This window comes from Chiloscyllium plagiosum, chromosome 25 (genome assembly GCF_004010195.1).
Source record: "Chiloscyllium plagiosum isolate BGI_BamShark_2017 chromosome 25, ASM401019v2, whole genome shotgun sequence".
NCBI lineage: Eukaryota > Metazoa > Chordata > Chondrichthyes > Orectolobiformes > Hemiscylliidae > Chiloscyllium > Chiloscyllium plagiosum.
In genome coordinates, this window is record NC_057734.1 from 12,910,547 (window position 1) to 12,930,753 (window position 20,207).

General features: G+C 40.6%; 1 protein-coding gene across 2 annotated transcripts in view; it reads left to right on the forward strand.

Annotated features, from left to right (window-relative positions):
- coro1cb (coronin, actin binding protein, 1Cb) overlaps positions 1-20,207 on the forward strand; it is a 172,991-nt gene that overhangs the window by 62,644 nt on the left and 90,140 nt on the right. For both annotated transcript variants that reach the window (XM_043715528.1, XM_043715529.1), the window contains exon 2: positions 6,501-6,703. In XM_043715528.1, the coding sequence (XP_043571463.1) occupies positions 6,501-6,703 (203 nt within the window). The remainder of the gene's footprint in view (positions 1-6,500; positions 6,704-20,207) is intronic.

A 20,207-nucleotide genomic window follows, 5' to 3' on the forward strand; every position in this document is an offset into this window, starting at 1 on the left:
CTGTCTGTCTCTCTCTCTCTGGAGAGAATGTAGGGACATGAAAGGCCACAGAAGCATTTGAAAACAAACATGAAATTTTTGAAATTTCAGCTGTGCTGAAACAAGAGTTAATATATGCTAGTCAGCATAGGGATTGTGGCTGAACTGCATTTGAGTCAGACCACTCAGCAGATATTTGAAAAATCTCAAATTTCTGAAGGTTGGAATGAGAGTTTTGTTAGATGGAGCAGTGGGATGAATGAGGGTTAAAGCAACAATGGACCTGAGGCAGGTTAATGGCTCCTGTAGTTAAATGCCAAGGCACTTCCGCTAATGCAACTATTAGATGTTAGTTGGCAGTCTCCAACTGGACCTTTCCCTTTCTAGATTTCCTCTTCTTGGTAACTGTAGTATGTCATCAGCAATATCAATTTCTTTGCTTCCCTCAAATTCACTGTAAACATTTAATTCTTCTGAATCTGCACAGCTGCACGTCTCTCCACAAATCTGGCAGCATCCGTGGACAGCAAAATACAGAGTCTGTCAGACCTATTGAGTATTTGCACCACTTTCTGTTTCTATCTTACACAGTCGCTGCCTCCCACAGTTACCATGTCTGCATCCTGTGAAGTCTCTGCTTCTCCCAGTTTCTGCATCTTTCCATTCTCTATCTCATCTGTTGTTCCTCTGCTAGCTGCCATGCTAACACTCCTGAATCGTTTTGCTTTTTCCTCAACCAAGCGTCACCCCACCACCATTGCCCCCACCTATTGAAAGGATTCACCTTGTGTCTATTCCATTTCAGTTGTGCACTCATTCCTTCCCTGTTTGTTTTAATTTTTCTTCGGTTTTGTTTTACTCTCTGGCTACTTTTTTGGCCTTTGAGTAGCAGCTGTTCATGATTCTCCTTTTTACCTACCTCGATGCATCTTATTGTTTCTTGTCTCACTGCTTTTAGCTTTGTACAATGAACTATTTCCCCCATTAACCTCTTCTATCACAGGCTTTCTCTTTTGTCCTTTTTCTCATCCCCACCCCCCTTTCACTTCCTCAAAAGTATTACATTTCTGACTTCCCCAGTTCTGATGAAAGTTCATTGATCTGCAGCATTAACTGTTTCTCTCTCTGGTGCCAGACCTGTGAGTTTTTCCAGCATTTTCTATTTTTGTCCCTCTTTCAATTTACGAATATTTTACTTTATTGATTTCTTAAATCGTACTGTTTGCGAGAGACTTTGAATCAGATTGAGTGTGTGAAGCATGGCGTAGCCTGGGGTCAGGGTGCAGGTAGGCAATGAGCTACTCCAGAAAGTTCTGAGAGATGGAATAATACTTTTAATGGAACATTGAAATGAGATACATGAAGAATTGAGTTCCTCTGGAACCAACCAAGTTTGACCTGATGATGTAAAGTGGATTAACAGGTATTTGTTTGTGCCAGAGGAAACTGAGAAATGTACAGCTAAGCTTTGTGAAGCTATAATTGCGCATGTCTTTAACATTTTAGTTTCTCTGGTTTTTGCCATCATTCTGTTTTGAAGCACTACCTTATGGTTAGTTGGGGTCTTGCAAGTAATTAATGTTCCAATTTTTATGCTGCACCATTTTGTAGGAAGAATCACAATTGCATTCCAGTTACGTCACTGAGTAGCAATCAGGAAGTGGTGACTCAGGCTGGTAACCTCCACACGGACAGGGAAAACCATGTGTGTATTTGAAATATTCACAATAATACTCTCATAGGAGCTGCTACCTTGATGCTCAAAAATTACCAAACCTACTTCTGTCTCTTACTGTCACCCAGCAACTCAGTTGGTGGCAGGCTTGTCAATCAAGCTGTAGGCTTTAAAATGCTTTGGGGCTGTTATGAGTTTTGAAAATACCTTGAATAGTACCATTTCCTTCTCCTGTGCTGTGCATTTACCACGGATGTATCTTAAACACCTGGATTCCAGAATATTATTTGGAGACAGCTAGAATAACACCTATTTTGATATTAATCCAATAATATAAGGAGCTTTTCTTGTAACAATATAAAATGGCATTTTGAACTCAGCTGCTGTGTCATCACTTCACCACATACTGTGCGACATGGAGCTTTTTACCAGCAAATTTAAAGTGTAGCGTGCAGGGCCTAGGCCGCTCTTGATCCTACTTGGGATTAAATTGCTAAACCAGATTGAGTTCTGCTTTTGCATTTCGGCCAAAAACCCCCACAATCCTACAGGTAAGGCACTATTTTGAAGATGATCCACAATCCTCACTGAAGAAATACATTAGCTCAATCCCTAAAGGTTATCCTGAGACTGACCCCTGGTTCTAGACTGTGCAACTCAGGAAGCCAGGGGCCCCCCCTCGTGAGCATGCAATCTCATCCTTAATAATGGGCTGTAAGATCTCAACAATGACAGAGGTCAGGCTAACTGGCCTATAGTTTCCAGTTTTCTTCCTCCCTCCCTTACTAAACAGGTTTGTTGCATTAGTCATTTTCCCCTCCTCTGGGACCCATCCTGACTCCAGATTCCTGATTCCTGAAAGATCACCACCAATGCCTCTATAGTCTCCTCAGCTATATAGTCTCGTCCTTTAGAACTCTGGGGTGTAGTTCATATGGCCCGGGTGACTTATTGACCTACAGGTCATTCAACTTGAAGAGCACCATCACCTTAGTGATGGCTGCTATACTCACTTTTGCCCCGACTTAAAGTTCTGGTATGCTGCTGATCTCTTCCACTGTGAAGGTTGATGCAGGGCACCTATTCAGTTTTTTTTTCTACCATTTCTTTGTGCCCATTACTACTTCTCCAGACTCATTTTCAAGCAGTCTAATGTCCAAGCTTGTTTGTTTCTTATCTTTCAGCTATCTAAAAATACTTCTTAGAATCTTTGTTTTATTTTACTAGCTAGGGTACTGTCACTGTTTTTGCCCGACTTACTTTTTTGTCACCCTGTGCTGGTTTTTAAAGACTTCCCAATGCTCTGGTCTTCACCACATTGTATGTTTTTATTTTTGCTTTTATATTCTCCCTGATTTCCTTTGTCAGCCATGGTTGTCTCATTGTCCCCTTAGTATGTTTCTTCCTCTGAATGAATTTCTCGAATGCCTCCCAAATTATCCCCCCAAAACCCATGCTATTGCTGCTCTACTGTCTTCCCTACTGGGCTTCCCTTCCAATCAACTCTGGTCAGCTCCTCCAGCATGTCTTTATAGTTACCTTTACTCAATTGTCATACCGTTAGATATCATTCCACCTTTGCCCTCTCAAACTGTAGGATGAATTCTATCACATTATGACCACTGCCCTGTCAGGGTTCCTTCATCTTCAGCTCCCTAATTAGTCTACCTCATTACAGAACACAGTCCAGAAATGCCTGTTATCTCGTGGACTCTACCACAAGCTGCTTGAAAACAAATCTCCTAGACATTCCACAAATTTGCTATCAATCTGTTTTTTCCCAGTTTACCTGTATAATGAAGTCCTTAATGATTATCGTAATAATACAACTCTTACGCACCATTTCTATCGCCTTGTGTTTTCTTCCCGACATCCTGACTACTGCTGGGAGGCCTGTACATCTGGATCTTTTTGTTCTTTGCAGTTCCTCAACTCTACCCACATTTGCTACGTCTACTGTCTCAGTCACTTGCTATCAATTTCATTTCTTAATAACAAAGCAACCTCACCCCTTCTGCCAATCTGCCTTCCATTTGATAGGGTGTATATCCTTGGATAACTCGTTCCCAACTCTAATCCCCTTGCAGCCACATCTGTGATATCCACATCAGCCTACTTACAAACTTCAATCTGTGCTACAAACTCATTTACCTTGTTTTATATACTGCATGCATCTAAGTACTGCTGTGTTGACTGGCCCCCTTCTCATAGTCATTCCCTTCTCTACCGTGCCTGAAGTTAAATTCCTGACCATTTCCATATTCTCTGCCCGGGCGGCACGGTGGTTAGCACTGCTGCCTCACAGCAGCAGGGCCTCTGGTAACTGTAAAGAGTTTGCACATTATCTCCATGTCTGCATGGGTTTCCTCCAGGTGCTCCAGTTTCCTCCCACACTCCAAAAATTTTTAGATTAGGTGGATTGGCCATGCTAAATTGCCCATAGTGTTAGGTGCATTAGTCATTGGGAAATGGGTCTGGGTGGATTACTCTTCAGAGGGTCGGTGGCCTGTTTCCATACTGTAGGGAATCTAATCTATTACTTGTTCTGGAAACTTTAACATCTGCTGAGCCTCTCATACACCCACCCTAGCTTTTTTCATCATTTTCCATGCAATTGAACCCACCCCCTACTATTCAGCCCAAACCATTGCCCTAGTTATGCGATTCACAAGGGCTCTGGTCTCACTATGATTCAACTGGAGTTCGTCCCGTTGGAAGAACTCCTTCCTTCCGCTGTCATGGTGGCACTGTCCCATGATCTGACACCAATTTTTTTTTTTTTTTTGAGCCACTCTTTCGTCTTGTTGACCTTGGGAATTTGATTGTGGCTCAGCTAGTAATCCAGAGCTTACGGCCTTTTTTTTTTGGTTCTGCTTTTTAATTTAACCCCTAGTTGCTCATATTCCCTCAGCAGCAACTCTTTACTGTTTTTGCCTAAATCTTTGGTATCTATGTGGACTTAAGCATCTTCTGTCCTTTTTTAAATGATTTTAAAAATTTAAGCAGGTCTGGAATTGCCGACATTTTTGTTTCTAGATGAGTACGCTTGTGCAGTTGCCTGCAGTTTCTCATGTCATGAGACAGTGTTTTTCATGTAACCTTTTGTTACATGTCCTTTTTGTTTCCTTTCCCCGGTGTACTTGTTGAGCTTCCCCTTTAAATGTATTTATACCATCTGTCTCATCAATTCATGTAGCAGCAAGTTCCCATTTCAAGCCATTCTGGATTGTCAGGAATTCCTAATTGGATTTATGAGTGTCTTATACCTGTTATCCTAGTTTTGATCTGTCCAACAAGTGAGTGCATCTCCTGTACATCTTACTCATCAAATCTTTCACTGATATAAGGATCTCCATTGGACTGTTTCCAAGCAAAAGAAGGGAGGCACAGCAAAGCCTTTTGATCAAGATGCCCTTTTAAAAAGCAAACTCTGGTTAAACAAACAAGACAACACTCCTCTCTTTCTTAGATAAAACTACTCAAACATGATCAAAAATAGTTGAAGTACAGAGCTTACTGAAGGGAAAGTATTGGGTAGGAGGAGTAAACTGGATGTTTGACCATGAATCAAGTCATATTATATGATGAATATGGAAGTCAAATCTCAAAGGCCTGACTGGATACATTGAGACATGACTAAGGAAATTGAAGAGTTCCTGAAAATTACATGTAAGGTTTCCATTGGATATGGATGTGTGCCAGAGGTTTCAAAAATAACCAATCTGACACCCATATTTAAGGAGGGAGGTGGCTTATCCAGGTAATTATAGGACAAGCAGCTAAATTTGTGATAGGGAAAAGTTTAACATTTTTTATTGAAACCACCATATGTTGACATTAAGAACATTGTTAGCTGTGAACAGCATTACTTTCAAGAAAGAAAGGTTGTGTTTTGAGTCTCAAAGTTATGAGAAAGTGATAGACATGGTAGAAGATAAAATAAAATGGACAATGTGTCTGAGCTTCAGGAACGTCTTTAAGATGCTTTGTGGGAGATCACTGGAGAATATTAACTGGAGTTGGGCATTTCGTTATTACTTGTTAGATGAGGATTCAACTTTTCAGACTACTTCTGTTCAGTGTACAGCATTGATTTGAAAAAACGCCTTGCAAGGAATGGTATCCAAATTTGTACGTGATCCCAAAGCCAAAGATATTCATAAGTGGCTGTAGGTTAGCTCGCTGAGCTGGAAGGTTTGTTTTCAGATGTTTCATCACCATACTAGGTGACATTATCAGGGAGCCTCTGGATGAAGCACTGGTCATACGGCCCACTTTCTATTTAGGTGTTTAGGTTTCCCTCTGGTGATGTCATTTCCTTTGGTGGTCACTTCCTATTGCGATGCAAATTCTGTTTTTTTTTATTTACTAACCCTAACCCCCCCCCAAAGAAAAAGAACAGGAAATGGCATCACCAACCCAAGGAACCCTAAACACACAACTGGAAAGCTGGTCTTACAGCCAGTGCTTCATCCGGAGGCTCATTGTCACCTAATGAAAGCGAACCTTCCAGCTCAGCGAGCAAACCTACATCCAGAACCTCGACCTGTGAAACTGAAGGGTAAGATATAACCCAACATGACTTTGGAAATACAGAATCTACACTGTATTATTTGGAGGTTTGGAGGTTCAAATGAGCAGAGTTCAAACATTTCACATGCCCATTATAATTATTGCAATGCTAGTCCAGGACACAAAGAGGAAGGAGCCATAGTGTGTCTGTATCAAAGTTTTCTATAACTACCTTGATGCTGTTAAAGTCTGTTAGAAATGTTGCTATATGTTCCGAACTGGGCATTTCTGTTGATTTGTGTGGTGTTAACCTGTCGCCTTAAAATTCTTTCAGAGATGCAACAGCGGAAGGTGGTACGACAGAGCAAATTTCGGCACGTCTTCGGACAGGCTGTGAAAAATGACCAGTGCTATGATGACATCAGAGTTTCCAGGGCCACCTGGGATAGTTCATTCTGTGCTGTAAATCCCAAATTTGTGGCACTAATTGTGGAGGCAAGTGGTGGTGGAGCATTTATGGTACTTCCTTTGCAGAAGGTAAGTGTGATATCTTCTACGTTCAAAAGCTTGATCCTCCTGAGTTTGGTCATCCTCTTGCTTAGCTTATTATAACTCAAACAGTATTGTTGAACCTAATTTTCTCCCTCAACGGTTCACAAATTAGGAAATTTCAAACAAAAATATGAAAGCACATGGTAGCCCAGCAATATTTGGGCTTACAGATTTGAGAATTTGATGCGACTTGATCTTTTTTCAGGAGGGCATTAATGCCAACTGGCCACCTTGCCATGATGGAATGTACAAAAAGTTACTTTCCTATAAACGCTTCAAGTTTGCTATTAACTTGAAATAAAAGCCATTTGTAGAAAGAGACAATAGAGTAATAGTTTTCCAGTATATACTGGTCATGATTGTCTAGATTTTAAGAAAGTAGGCTTGTTTTTAAAAAGAAGATTCCACTTTGCTTGATGAAACAGGATTCAAAAGATAATAACAGAACCTTGTGTGCACATGTCTGTCGATTCCCTGGGGCTAAGTGCAGGCCACGTTACCATCAACTGACTGCTCAGGCTTTATAACAACTGAAGTAAGCACTTCTGTTGTAATATTTCAGGAAGATCCCCCTCTGCCCTGCTTTCTTCTTCCCTCTCCCTCTCTCCTTTCCCTCCCTTCATATAGTCTCCCCTCTTACCTCCATCCCCTTGCTCTCTTTCTCCACCACAATATCTTCACTTTACTCATTTCAAAACAGAGAATGGATCATTTTCCTTATTTTCGGCAACTTGTTTAGCAAAATGTGTATCTGCACTCTGGTGTTGTAATGTTTCTGTCCTGAAGACTATTAAGGCAGGGAAGGTGAGGTTTCCCACCCAGTCTTTATTTGTTCATGGATTCGAGTGTTTTAGCTATTTTTGAAGTTTTAAGCAAACTTCAGTTTCGAAGGCAAATGTTAAAACTGGAGTTTCTCTGTTGCAGTGCATAATTGACATTCTCCAAGGCAAAAAAATAAGCAAGTGTATTGGGTCGATGATTGATTGGTTCTTACTGTACTGATGCAAATCAGTTTGTATTTTTCATTAATTTCTTTTTCCAGTATTGAGAGGTTGAGTTAGGATTGAAATCTCCTTCTGAATTTTTCAGTTTGGCTTATGTATAAATGCAGTAGAATGGTATTGCCTGAGGACAAGAAAAAAATTGGCAATGATGACAAATAACAAAAAAGTGTATTATCTAGAAAAGCAGTACTTCAAGTAATGGGAGGGTTGCCTGAAGTAGGTAATGGAAATGGACCTGGCCTTGCAGTAATCTTTTTTGACGGTAGCAACGTTATCTAACTTGATCAGATCGTTGTTATTGTACTGATAGATTTGTGGAGTCTGGTATTATGATTCAATCACCCATTTGAGATACTTTTTTTTTGTCAGTGCTACTAGTGAGATTCCTTTGTATAAAATTAAAATAATTCTGCTGTGTGTCAGACATTAAATGACGTGGCAAATCCAAATAGGAAGAAACTGTTTTATCCCACAAACTGCAAAAGAAAACCGGTGTTCAATCCATATCCCTATACCCCACATTCAAAGATTTGAAGGCTGGCTTTGAAGATGCTGTCCCGAGCAATATTTTTTATCCTAGATCTGGTTGTGCTGTGGTAACTTGATGTAAAGATGCTGCAAGATGTCTGTGGTTAGTGGTTTCCAAATGAATGATTGTAATTGTCAGTCGTGCTATACTGGAGGTGAGACATGGGAGCAAGGTCAAGCTTTTAAAAATTTAATTTAAACTTGGAAGTGAGTGAAGTTAATAAATTTGCTCTATTTCATTCTCTTGTGTAATCTATCTTTAGTCAGGTGAGGGAAACTAAACCAACCTTTTTCCCCACTTGGTTTCTTCCGATACTAATTCTTTCTGCAATTGACCACATATAGATTAGATTACATTACATTACAAATCCACACCGACCCGCCGAAGCGCAACCCACCCATACCCCTACATTTACCCCTTACCTAACACTACGGGCAATTTAGCATGGCCAATTCACCTGACCTGCACATCTTTGGACTGTGGGAGGAAACCGGAGCACCCGGAGGAAACCCACGCAGACAGGGGGAGAACTTGCAAACTCCACAAAGTCAGTCGCCTGAGGCGGGAATTGAACCCGGGTCTCCGGCGCTGTGAGGCAACAGTCATACAACATGAAAACAGATCCTTCGGTCCAACTTCCACACCCCAGCCAGGCATCCCAATCTGACTTTGTCCCATACGGCCCATATCTTTCTAAACCCTTCCTATTCATATACCCATCCAAATGTCTTTTAAATGTTGTAGTTGTACTAGCCTCCTCCTCTGGCAACTTGTTCCATACATGCACCACCCCCTGTATAAATCTTGATGTGTTAAATTTGTCATAACTCCTTTGCATTGTTCCACTTCTTTGTGAAGCATCTAACTTGATTACATTGAATTGAATTTGTTATTAAAGGTGCAAAAACTACACAGGAAAGTTCGATATTATATTTTCATTTCCCCTTTTACATTAGAGTGCAATAGGTTCATTGTTGCTGTAGATTTCATTACCCCACACTGAATCCCCTTCCCTGCTGAAAATTTTAATTTATTAAAGATTGTTTAAACTTTCAGCTCCGACCAGAATTTCTCAAAGAAAACCAATTAATGTGCATTTGATGAAGACTGTAGAGACGGTGGCATGGTACTTTTCTCCAAATACTGTCTGCTCCTTGCTCTTGCTCTCATTCTCACACTTGCTGTCCCTCTTTCAAACATTGCCTGATCCTGGTTCGCACCTAATGAAGCTAAAAGCAATTTTTCACCTATGTTAAAACTTGTGGAAACATTACAAGGGGTTGATTTCTGGTTGCTTTGATATCAATGATGGTATTTCTGGTGAACGGATAAATAGCTAAAGATCATTCTTCTGAGGTTTCTGCAGGTAATCGCACAAAGGAAATTAACGTACCAGGTTGAGCAATAAATGAGGACGCAAACCATTGTAGTGTAATCTGGCCTAGTCTTTAATCTCGTTTTATGAATGAGCAGTGACTTATTTCTACTGAGTTGACTGAGATTTTCCAGGGCTGCAATAATTGGCTGCTAACGGAAATGAAGGGTTGATCTTTTGAGGAAAAGTTGGGCAGGCTTGGCCTGTATCTGTTGACGTTTAGAAGACTGAGAGATGATCTTATGCATACAAAAATTCTGAAAGAACTTAACAGTGTGGATACTGAAAGGAGGTTTTCCCTTGTGAAATAGAGTAAAACTAGGCAACAGTTATAAAATTGAAGGGGATATCAATTAAGATGGATTTTCTTTCCTGAGATTCATGAGTCTGACGCTCTTTTTATTTTAAATCCCTCCCAGAGATTATCAAAGGTGGGGGTCATTGAATATTTTGAAGACACAGGTGGGTAAATGCTAGTCGAATCAGAAACTGGGTGGATATTAAGGGTAGGCAGGAATGTGATTGAGGTTACTATCAGATCAGGATGGAGCAAGCTATAGGGGAGTGAATGTTCTAATCTTCTAGTTTGTATGTTTGTCTAAATAATCTGCACTTAGTTAAGTTTTCTGTGTGTACAGTCAGTCACCTCTATTCATTTAGAAAAGGAACCAGTTGATAAATGATGCTTTTGAGTCTGGAGCTTAATTTATTGTGGAATCAGGAGCTGTGGAAGTAGTTAGGAATACTGAGGACTTAAAAGATCATTGGATGTCTTCCAGGAACAAATAGTCTCAAGCCTGTTGCTATGCTGTGCAGTGCATCCTGTTTCTGGTTCTGGCCCTGGATGATGGTGGGGGTGCTAGTTCAGAAAACTGCACACAAATGGCATGCATTTTTTTGTCATCGAGTTGTTTCATCAGCTTGCTTGAGTGGTAGATAATTTGGTCTGGGTCAGTAGGCTGTGTTTTCAAGCCTTAATCCAGTATATGAGCAGGAGATTAAAACTTGAATGGACCACCATTTTACTGGAGATGCAATCTTTCAAATACTTTTGGAGCCTGGTCTCTGTTCAATTGAATATAAAAATTCTGATGGCTTTTTGATTTGAAAGAGATGCGATACAACTAGTCATGCTCAAGTGCTTTCCTGGAATCAATTGAGTTTGTGGGTTGGAGAAGTAAAATAAAGTCAATGATTGTGCTATTTGTCAGAAAAAATGTGGGGCAAATGTGTTAGAAAAATTTTGATTAGACTCTATGAGAACAAGGTGAAGAGAAGTGATGAGAGCAGGGTGGGTAGGAGGGGAAGATTTTTGTGTGGGGGTATGGGCAAGAGTGGAGAGTGTGCACAAAGTTGAGAGTAAATCGTGATGCTTTCTCCCCAGAATAATTTTGCAGTCAATGATGGAGACAGTGCTGGAGCGTCTGAGCTCATTACCCTGAACCATAGCAGGACCATAACTGTATGCATCAAGCCTTGACTTCAGTCTTGAGGCTGTCAAGTGAGAGCCTCTGCTGCTTAACCAGTGCTTCTTGGAGGAAGAGGAAGTGCATGCAGTCCCAGTTGCTGTGGAGTTAGTGAACCCCTGGGTTAGTCAGTTCATTAATCATAAGACAGACATAGCAAGTAGGACCACAGGAAAGACACATGCAGCCCACGTTGGTGTATGATGTTAACGGCAATCTTCGGATTTTGACTTTGGCAGTTTGATGTGATGTGCCGATGCGATGCTAGAATTTGGAATTTTCTTTGATTTAAAGAGGAAATGTGGGCAAAACTAATCTTGAGTCATTTGTATATATGCATGCTGTACATATCCTGCAGCTAACAAAGATGGATTTTTGCATGTATTGAGACTTAACTCCTGTCTTGTATTGACAGAGGTGGTGGGATTCTGGACAAGATCATGTGATACATCTTTTGATCCATCACAATTGCTTGCAAAATGGGTCTAACAAGATGTTGCTTAATGGAAAACATAAATCATTCAGCCATTGGTGGCTGTTCCTTCAGCCTAACTTGGGAGTCATGTCTCTGTTACTCGCTCGTGTGCTCGGTCTCTGTCTGTCTGTCTGTCGCTCGCTTGTTGTGTACCTCCCAGACGCACACACCCCCTAAGCTTTTGATCACGTGCACAGCAATTCTCCTGGCAAAAGACCTAACATGAAGTTAAAACTATTTTAAAAGCAGCGCTTGTTGGGTCAAGTAATGACTTGTCTGAAATGTCAACCAGTTAATCAATTGGAAACATTCTTTCAGTTTCATGTGCAGTGTACTTTTGTTTTCATCAACTGGTGGCTGTCATTCAGTAATGATGTGTGAGATTATATGTTTGTGTAATTTCAGAAACGGTTGGATTAATTTTCTTTTGGGTGCAGAATCCTTTTAATTCATGGAATGTGGGTGTCGCCAGCTAGTCCAGCATTTATTGCCCTTCCCAAGTAGCCTTGAAGGTAGTTGAGAGTCAAACACATTGCTGTGGTTCTGAAGTCTCATGTAATTTGGTGGTTAATGTGTCCTTTGAATCCTGCAGCAAAGCAGCTCCTATCCAATAATGTTCCAAGTTAATCCACCAATTCGAGGCTTTTGGAAAACTGATGCTTGGAGGCAGCGTGAAAATTATGTGAACATGTAGGTGAAGGTAGAGAAATGTGTACTTCACACAGTTTCCCATTTTGTTTTATACAGTAAATCCCCACAGTTTTGACGCATTAGATTATTAACCCTTGAGCATACTAATTTTTATTTTTATGAAAGGAGTGCTTGAGAAGAGCAGAATTGATTCCAGCAGAAATGAATGAATTTTATCTGATCCTGAGTTGAGTACTGTACTATTATAACACCCTTTTAGTACTTGAATATGAGAGATGGGAGCCATAATCCTTTTCTTTAGTATATAGCTAATAATAGAGCTGTTGCCTAAGCTGCCAGACAAATAATTTTCACTACTGATGTCCACAACACACTTCAGGAATATATTTTGGTTTAAAGGATTAAACCAAATAGTTGATATGAGCTAAACATTTGCTGACTTGTATTCTGTCTGTTCATCCAAGTCTTGGAATCAGTAATGGTTTTAACATCACAAAGGATTCAACTTAATTTACCTGCACATACAGTGGAGCTTGTGGACTTTTTCAACTAATTACAATATTAGAAAATCCATTAATTTATTGTAATGAAGAACTTGCATTTATATATTTATTGAAGTCTGGATATCCCAAATTCATTGCAGCTAATGAAGTGTTGTCATTGTAATGTAGGAATCATGGCAGGTATCACAAAGAGCAGTTAAATAATTAGTTGGCTAGGATACAGGGTGAGTAATTCTACTTTTCGCTTAGTAACGTGGAATCTTTTACATCTACTCAGCCCTCTACATTTCATGGAAGTGTTGTTGAGGTTCCATATTCATGTTTCTAACATTTAGCATGAAACCACATTGTTCTGACTTAAAGGTTAGAATGCTGCCACAGTTGACACTTGAATCTCTGTTGTGGCTCACTAATAGAACTCAATATACTGTATTGTGATTTTGTGATGCAGTATTACTGAGCAGAGCTTTATTCCTGAAATGGAACCTATTTGACCAACTATAGTTAGCAATCCAAAGGAGAAAGTGAGGTCTGCAGATGCTGGAGATCAGAGCTGAAAATGTGTTGCTGGGAAAGCACAGCAGGTCAGGCAGCATCCAGGGAACAGGAGAATCGACGTTTCGGGCATAAGCCCTTCTTCAGGAAGGGCTAATGCCCGAAACGTCGATTCTCCTGTTCCCTGGATGCTGCCTGACCTGCTGTGCTTTTCCAGCAACACCTTTTCAGCAGTTATCAATCCAAAGGTCCAGTTCCCTCAGTTGGGATTTTGCTTCTGCTGTCAGCTGGAAGTCCATTCCATGTATTCACTCTGAAAGCCTTCTATCAGTCATCTGACCTTTTACATGCCTGAATCCATCCCCTTCCCTCACTCCTGGAGTTAACCTCTGCATTTTTCGCACTTGCTTTTCCTGTACTGTTAATAGTCTTGACATTTCAAGTTTCTTCCATCTTTCCTCAATTCCAAATGTTTCGATTTTGGATAAGTCTTGTTGTTTTCTGCACTCCCACCAGTGTTTGTTTTGGCTCCACTGTGTCTAGGAGAGCAGAGCTCAATATCATAGGCCACATGGCTGTGCTAGAATGTGAATAGTTGATATGAGCTAAACATTTGCTGATTTATATTCTGTTCATCCAAGTCTTGGAATCAGTAAAGGTCCGAACATCAGAAGCAGCCTGTTCAGTAACACCCATCAGTTCCCAACCCTGCTAGGTAATGTGTACCTGTTTTCTACCCTTTTGCTAATTTCTCTCTATCGATTTAGGATGTAACTAAAACTTTGTCATCTTGCATATGAGTATCTGAGAGACTGAAGGCTGTAATTCAATGTGCAGCCTTTGAGTGTAAACAAGTAATTTTTTTTTGGTGAACTTAAAATACCACATGTCGTCTTCCTTGCCCCACATGCTAGTTGCTTTACTTCTGATATGACTCAGTGTGTCACTGAAAAAGAGCAGCAGACCAGGCAGCATCCTGGAGCAGGAGAGTCAACCTTTCAGGCATAAACCCTACATCAGGAGTGACTGAAGTGGAAAGGAAAGATTCCATATATATAAGCTGCGCATTCTCTTTCCTGTAGTAAGGCAGTGAAAATTGATTGACACATATTGCCCTTTGGTGTTTGTTAAAAGATGGTTAGTTATTGACTGAAATCCCACACACAGTTGCCACCAGAACTCAGTTGTCTTTTGATTAGATTTCCAAGCCCTTTCTGGCCCAAGGTATTTATGCTGACTTACAATGTCTCCTGCTGCAATCAGAGTCTAGATTCGAGTGGTGCTGGAAAAACGCAGCAGTTCAGACAGCATCCAAGAAGTAGGAAAATCGACGTTTTGGGCAAAAGTCCTTCATCAGGAACGGCTTTCTCCTGAAAAGAAAAAGACTTCTGTTCATATACATTTTGTTGGGGTATCCCAGGGCACTTTACAGCCCATTAAATATTTTAGAAGTGTAGTGACTGTTTTCATGTAGGAAACATGATTTGATGAAGTAAGCAGGGAGGAGACTTGTGTAGTGTGTAACCCTGATAGGTCAAATGGTCTGTTCCTGTATAAATGAGTATAAATCCCTTTAAAAATGCTCAAAAGATCCTTCCCTTCTGGAGAGTTTATTTCTGTGAAATTATTCAGTTAAAGTCTTATATTTAAAGTTTAGTATTGACAGAAGTTCATTTGTTGGAGTACTTTTGTTTTCCGGAGCTTCCAGCCTACTCATGAACTTTTTTTACGATCGGTGTTGATTTTGGAGGGAATCGGTGACTGTTTATCTGGTACGTCTGCTCCTACCACCCACGTAATATTTGCCAACAGGGGTGGCATCTCCTTAAATCATGCTCTCTCATACCCCATTGGGCGTAGGAGCAGAAAAAGACCATTCAGTCTGCCGGCTTTCCCTCTGCCATTCAGTAAAGTCATGGCTGCTTTGATCATCTTCAACTTCACTTTCCTGCCTTTTTTCTCCATAATCCTTGATCCCCTAATTGATTAAACATCCATCTTAGTCTTAAATATATTTAATGACAAAAGCTTAGCAGCATTCTGCTGTTAAGAATTTGACAGATTTGCTATTCTTGAAGAGAGAAAATTCTTCATCTGTTGTAAATGGACAGCCTCTTACTGAGAATATACTCTTTTTAGTCTAAGACTTTCATATAAAAGATGCAACCTCTATCTACTGCGCCCCATAAGAATCGTGTATGTTTTGATAAGATCGCTCATTCTTGTAAATGTCAATGAGTAGAATCCCAACCTACATAATCTCTCATAAGAAGCTGCTTCCATATCAAAATCAACCGAGTAGGCTCTGATCTGTTTTCAGTGCCAGTACATATTCCCTTAGGAAAAGGGATTAAAACTGTATTTCTGCTATGATCTGGCTAGTGCTTTGTATATTTTTAGCAAGACCTCCCTATTTTTATGTATCATTCCTTTTGGAAATAATTGGCAATATTCAATTTTTTGCTTTATTCATTCAAGCGATAAGGGCATCGCTAGCCAGACAGCATTTATTGCCCATCCCTGATCACCCAGAGAATAGTTAAGAGTCAACCACTTTGTGGTAGTTCTGGAGTCACATGAAGGGTCGTGAGTGTGGTGCTGAAAAAGCACATCCGGTCAGGCAAAGCATCCAAGGAGCAGGAGAAGGATGAAGGGCTTATGCCTGAAATGTTGATTCTCCTGCTCCTCGGATGCTGCCTGACTTGCTGCACTTTTCCAGCACCACACACTCGACTCTGATCTCCATCATCTGCAGTCCTCACTTTCTCCTAGTGTCACATGTAGGCCAGACCAGGTAAGGACATCAGTTTCCTTCCCTGAAGGATATTAGTGAACGAGTTGTGTTTTTCTGACAATCAGCACTTGATTCATGGTCATCATTCAACTCTTAATTCGATATTTATTGAATTCAGATTCCACCAACTGCTGTGGCAGGATTTGAACCTGGCTCCCCAAAACCGTTTCTGGGTTAATAGAAACAAAACAAAAACTGCAGATGCTGGAATCTAAAGTAGACAGTCAGGAGGCTGGAGGAACACAGCAAGCCAGGCAGAATCAGGAGGTGCAGGAAGTGTCCTGAGGAAGGGTTGCACCCGAAACATCGACTTCTGGACCTCCTGATGCTGCCTGGCTTGCTGTGTTTCTCCAGCCTCCTGCCTGTCTTCTCTGGGTTAATAGCCCAGCAATAATACCAGTGGGCCATGGCCTCCTCCTCCCCACCATTCAATTTTTCTTCTTTTGCTCTCTCCTTCTGAATAATATCACCCAAGTCTGTTGGTGAACTATTAGATCATTCAGCATCTGCAATGTACCATATGTCCCAAAAATCTCCCTCGTTCAAAAAAAGTTAGAGTACCAACTCAAATGAAGAACTATGCTTTTCAAATGTTGAATAGTTTGATGCTAACCTTGCAGAACAATTAACAGATTCAAGCTTACAGCATAGAGTTCTGAATATTAATGTTTGTGGCATACAAGAAAGATTGCTTTAGGGTGTAGGTTTGCTTGCTGAGCTGTAGGTTTGATATCCAGACGTTTCATTACCTGGCTTGGTAACATCAGTGGCGACCTTCAAGTGAAGCGCAGCTGTTGTCTCCTGCTTTCTATTTATATCTTTCTCCTGGATGGGGTTCCTGGGGTTTGTGGTGATGTCATTTCCTGTTCGTTTTCTGAGGGGTTAATAGATGGCATCGAGATCTATGTGTTTGTTTATGGCGTTGTGGTTGGAGTGCCAGGCCTCTAGGAATTCTCTGGCATGTCTTTGCTTAGCCTGTCCCAGGATAGATGTGTTGTCCCAGTCGAAATGGTGGGTTTTTTTCAACTATGTGTAGGGCTACGAGGGAGAGGGGGTCGTGTCTTTTTGTGACTAGCTGGTGTTCATGTATCCTGGCGGCTAACTTTCTTCCTGTTTGCCCTACGTAGTGTTTGTGGCAGTCCTTGCATGGAATTTTATAGATGACGTTGGTTTTGTCCATGGGTTGTACTGGGTCTTTTAAGTTTGTTAGTTTTTGTTTGAGAGTGTTGGTGGATTTGTGTGCTACTAGGATTCTGAGGGGTCTCCGTAGTCTGGCTGTCATTTCTGAAACTTCTTTGATATATAGTAAGGTGGTTAGGGTTTCCAGCTGTGTTTTGTCTGCTTGTCGTGGTTTGTTCTTGAGGAATCTACGCACTGTGTTTTTTGAGTATCCGTTCTTCTTGAATACGTCGTATAGGTGGTTCTCTGTTTTCCGAAGTTCATCTGTGCTGCAGAGTGTGGTGGCTCGTTGGAATAGTGATCTGATACAGCTTTGTTTGTGTGTGTTGGGATGGTTGCTGGTGTAGTTGAGTATTTGGTCAGTGTTTGTCGGTTTTCTGTACACGCAGGTTTGTAATTCTCCCTTGTCCTTTCTTTCTACTGTGACGTCCAGAAATGCGAGTTTGTTGTCAGTTTCTTCCTCCTTGGTGAACTTTATCCCTGTGAGGGTGTTGTTGATGATGTTAAATGTCTCTTCTATCTTGTTTCATTTTGTGCTGACAAAGGTGTCATCTACGTAGCAAACCCAGATTTTTGGTTTGATGGTTGGTAGGGCTGTTTGTTCTAGTCTTTGCATTACCGCTTCTGCTATGAATCCTGATAGCGGAGATCCCATGGGTGTGCCGTTGGTTTGTTTGTAGACTATGTTGTTGAAAGTGAAGTAGGTGGTGAGGCACAGGTCCACTAGCTTCATGATGTTTTCGTTGGTCATGTGATTGATGGTGGTTGGTGTGTGTGTGTGTGATGGTCTGTTCTAAAAGTGAGGTGAGTGTTTCCTTTGCTAGGTCGATGTTGATGGACGTGAACAGTGCTGTTACGTCGAATGAGATCATTGCTTCGTCTTCCTCTATTTTGGTGTTTTTGATGACTTTTAGGAATTCCTGGGTGGAGTGGATGGAGTGCTGTGACTCTTCTACTAGGTACTTCAGTCTTGCGTGTAGTTCTTTGGCCAGTCTGTAAGTTGGTGTTCTGGGTAGTGAGACTATAGGTCTGATTTATGGATTTTTGGTAGTCCGTAGAATAGTGTGGTGTTGGTCCCCACCATAAACAATGCCATAAGCAAGCACATAGATCTCGATGCCATCTATCAACCCCTCAGAAAATGAACACGAAATGACATCACCACAAACCCCAGGAACCCCATCCAGAAGAAAGATATAAATAGAAAGCAGGAGACAACAGCTTCACTTCACTTGGAGGTCGCCATTGATGATGATGTTACCTAGCCAGGTAATGAAACGTCTGGATATCAAACCTACAGCTCAGCGAGCAAACCTACACCCTAAAGCTCAACCTGAGCTGCAAACCTTGAGAAAGATTGCTATTGCAGAATCCCTCTCAATTGTATTTTCATGGGGCTCTGCAACAGAGATTAATGCTTGAAAATTCCTGTTTTGAGGTATTTTGATCGACAGTAAATTGCATTGTAAGCAAAGTTGTGCCATTGTTGTGTGTCTAATATTTGATCATGGCATAATTGGTACAGACCTGGCAGCAGTTTGCTTTGTTTGTGATGTTAAAGCTATACAACCCTATGCAGTCAGATTGGGCTGCAAGCAGGTCCACTCCCTGTGCCATCTTTACTTTGGAAGGAGGGGGAGACACTATATAAGTCTGAAAAGAACCAACTTTCTGCTTTCATGTTTCCTCAAACCTGTTACAAATTAGAAGTTCTGATTTGACGAGTTGCTTTGCAAAATTTTCTGAATTCTGGATGATTGTGAAGAATTCTTGTTAGGGAGGTAATGAAGACCAACATAGAAGATTTGCTTTTGTGAATGGGTTGGAACATCAATGTTTGCTTTGTGTAGGTGATTCCATAATTAGTTGGTCTATTTAACTAGATGAAAGGAGCTAGAGGAATGGTGTCTCAATTATACTTGTCTTGTGCCATAATACCGTGCTAAGTCATGGTTTGTCTCTTCGTCTCCATTAATAGAAACGGATCAATTGTGCTGCTAGCAATTGAGAGGTAATGTTTTCCACTGTCCAAAATAATTGAAAATCTAGTTACGTTTTGTGTACTCTTCGGTGGGATAAAGGTCCTGGGTAAATACTAACCCATGACAATTTGGAGGTGATAATCTCAGAAGTCACGTAGCACCAGGTTATAGTCCAACAGGTTTATTTCAAATCTCAACATAAATCTGTTAGTCTATAACCTGATGTCATGTGACTTCTGACTTTGTCTATTCCAGCCAATTATGGCACCTTAACATCATGGTGGTGATAGGATATGATGACTTTGGAAAGCTCAGAAGAAATTGAATATAGATATTTTTTCAAAATGTTCATTTCTATTAAAGAACTGGAAGGATTTAAGTAGTAATTTCTGATTAGTATAAGCTTTTTATTTTTATTTATTTTATACTTCTTAATCCTGATCAAACAGTGTAAATAGTGAAAATTCTCAAGCTCGGGAGCCAATTGCAAGTTCTCTCAACCCTTCAGTCATAATCAAACTTCCTTTGACAGACTGAAGCCTAGATAGATTTAATAGCCATTCTCGTGAACTTTAATCGAAAGTAAGGTTCGTCTTCAAATGCCAGTGATTAGTTCTCTTGGTTCAGTTCTTGGCATAGGTTATTTCGCATTAAACCTTACCTAGAATTATTTCTACTAGCACAGACAGTGGTAGCCAAGTAGATGGATTTGTTCAGTTGAAAAGTGGAAATGTTAATCTGAAACAGTAATCCCACAATTACAAATCCATCCTAGATCCTGGACTGTGTTGTTGTCTGGCCTCATCCTTGTGATGAGCACACACCTGTCAGTCAGATGATTTTCAGATATGGATCTTTTAAAGACAAAAAAAAACATGCAGTGAGATTAAAACTCCATTGTTTTTGGACTGGATTTCCCACTCATAATTCCACCACTGTTTCAAGACTGCTCCATGTGAATATCAGGGCCAGATTTCAGTGCAATTTTATCATTGATTTCAGTGAAATGTACCAGGGATCTGAAATGTATATAATG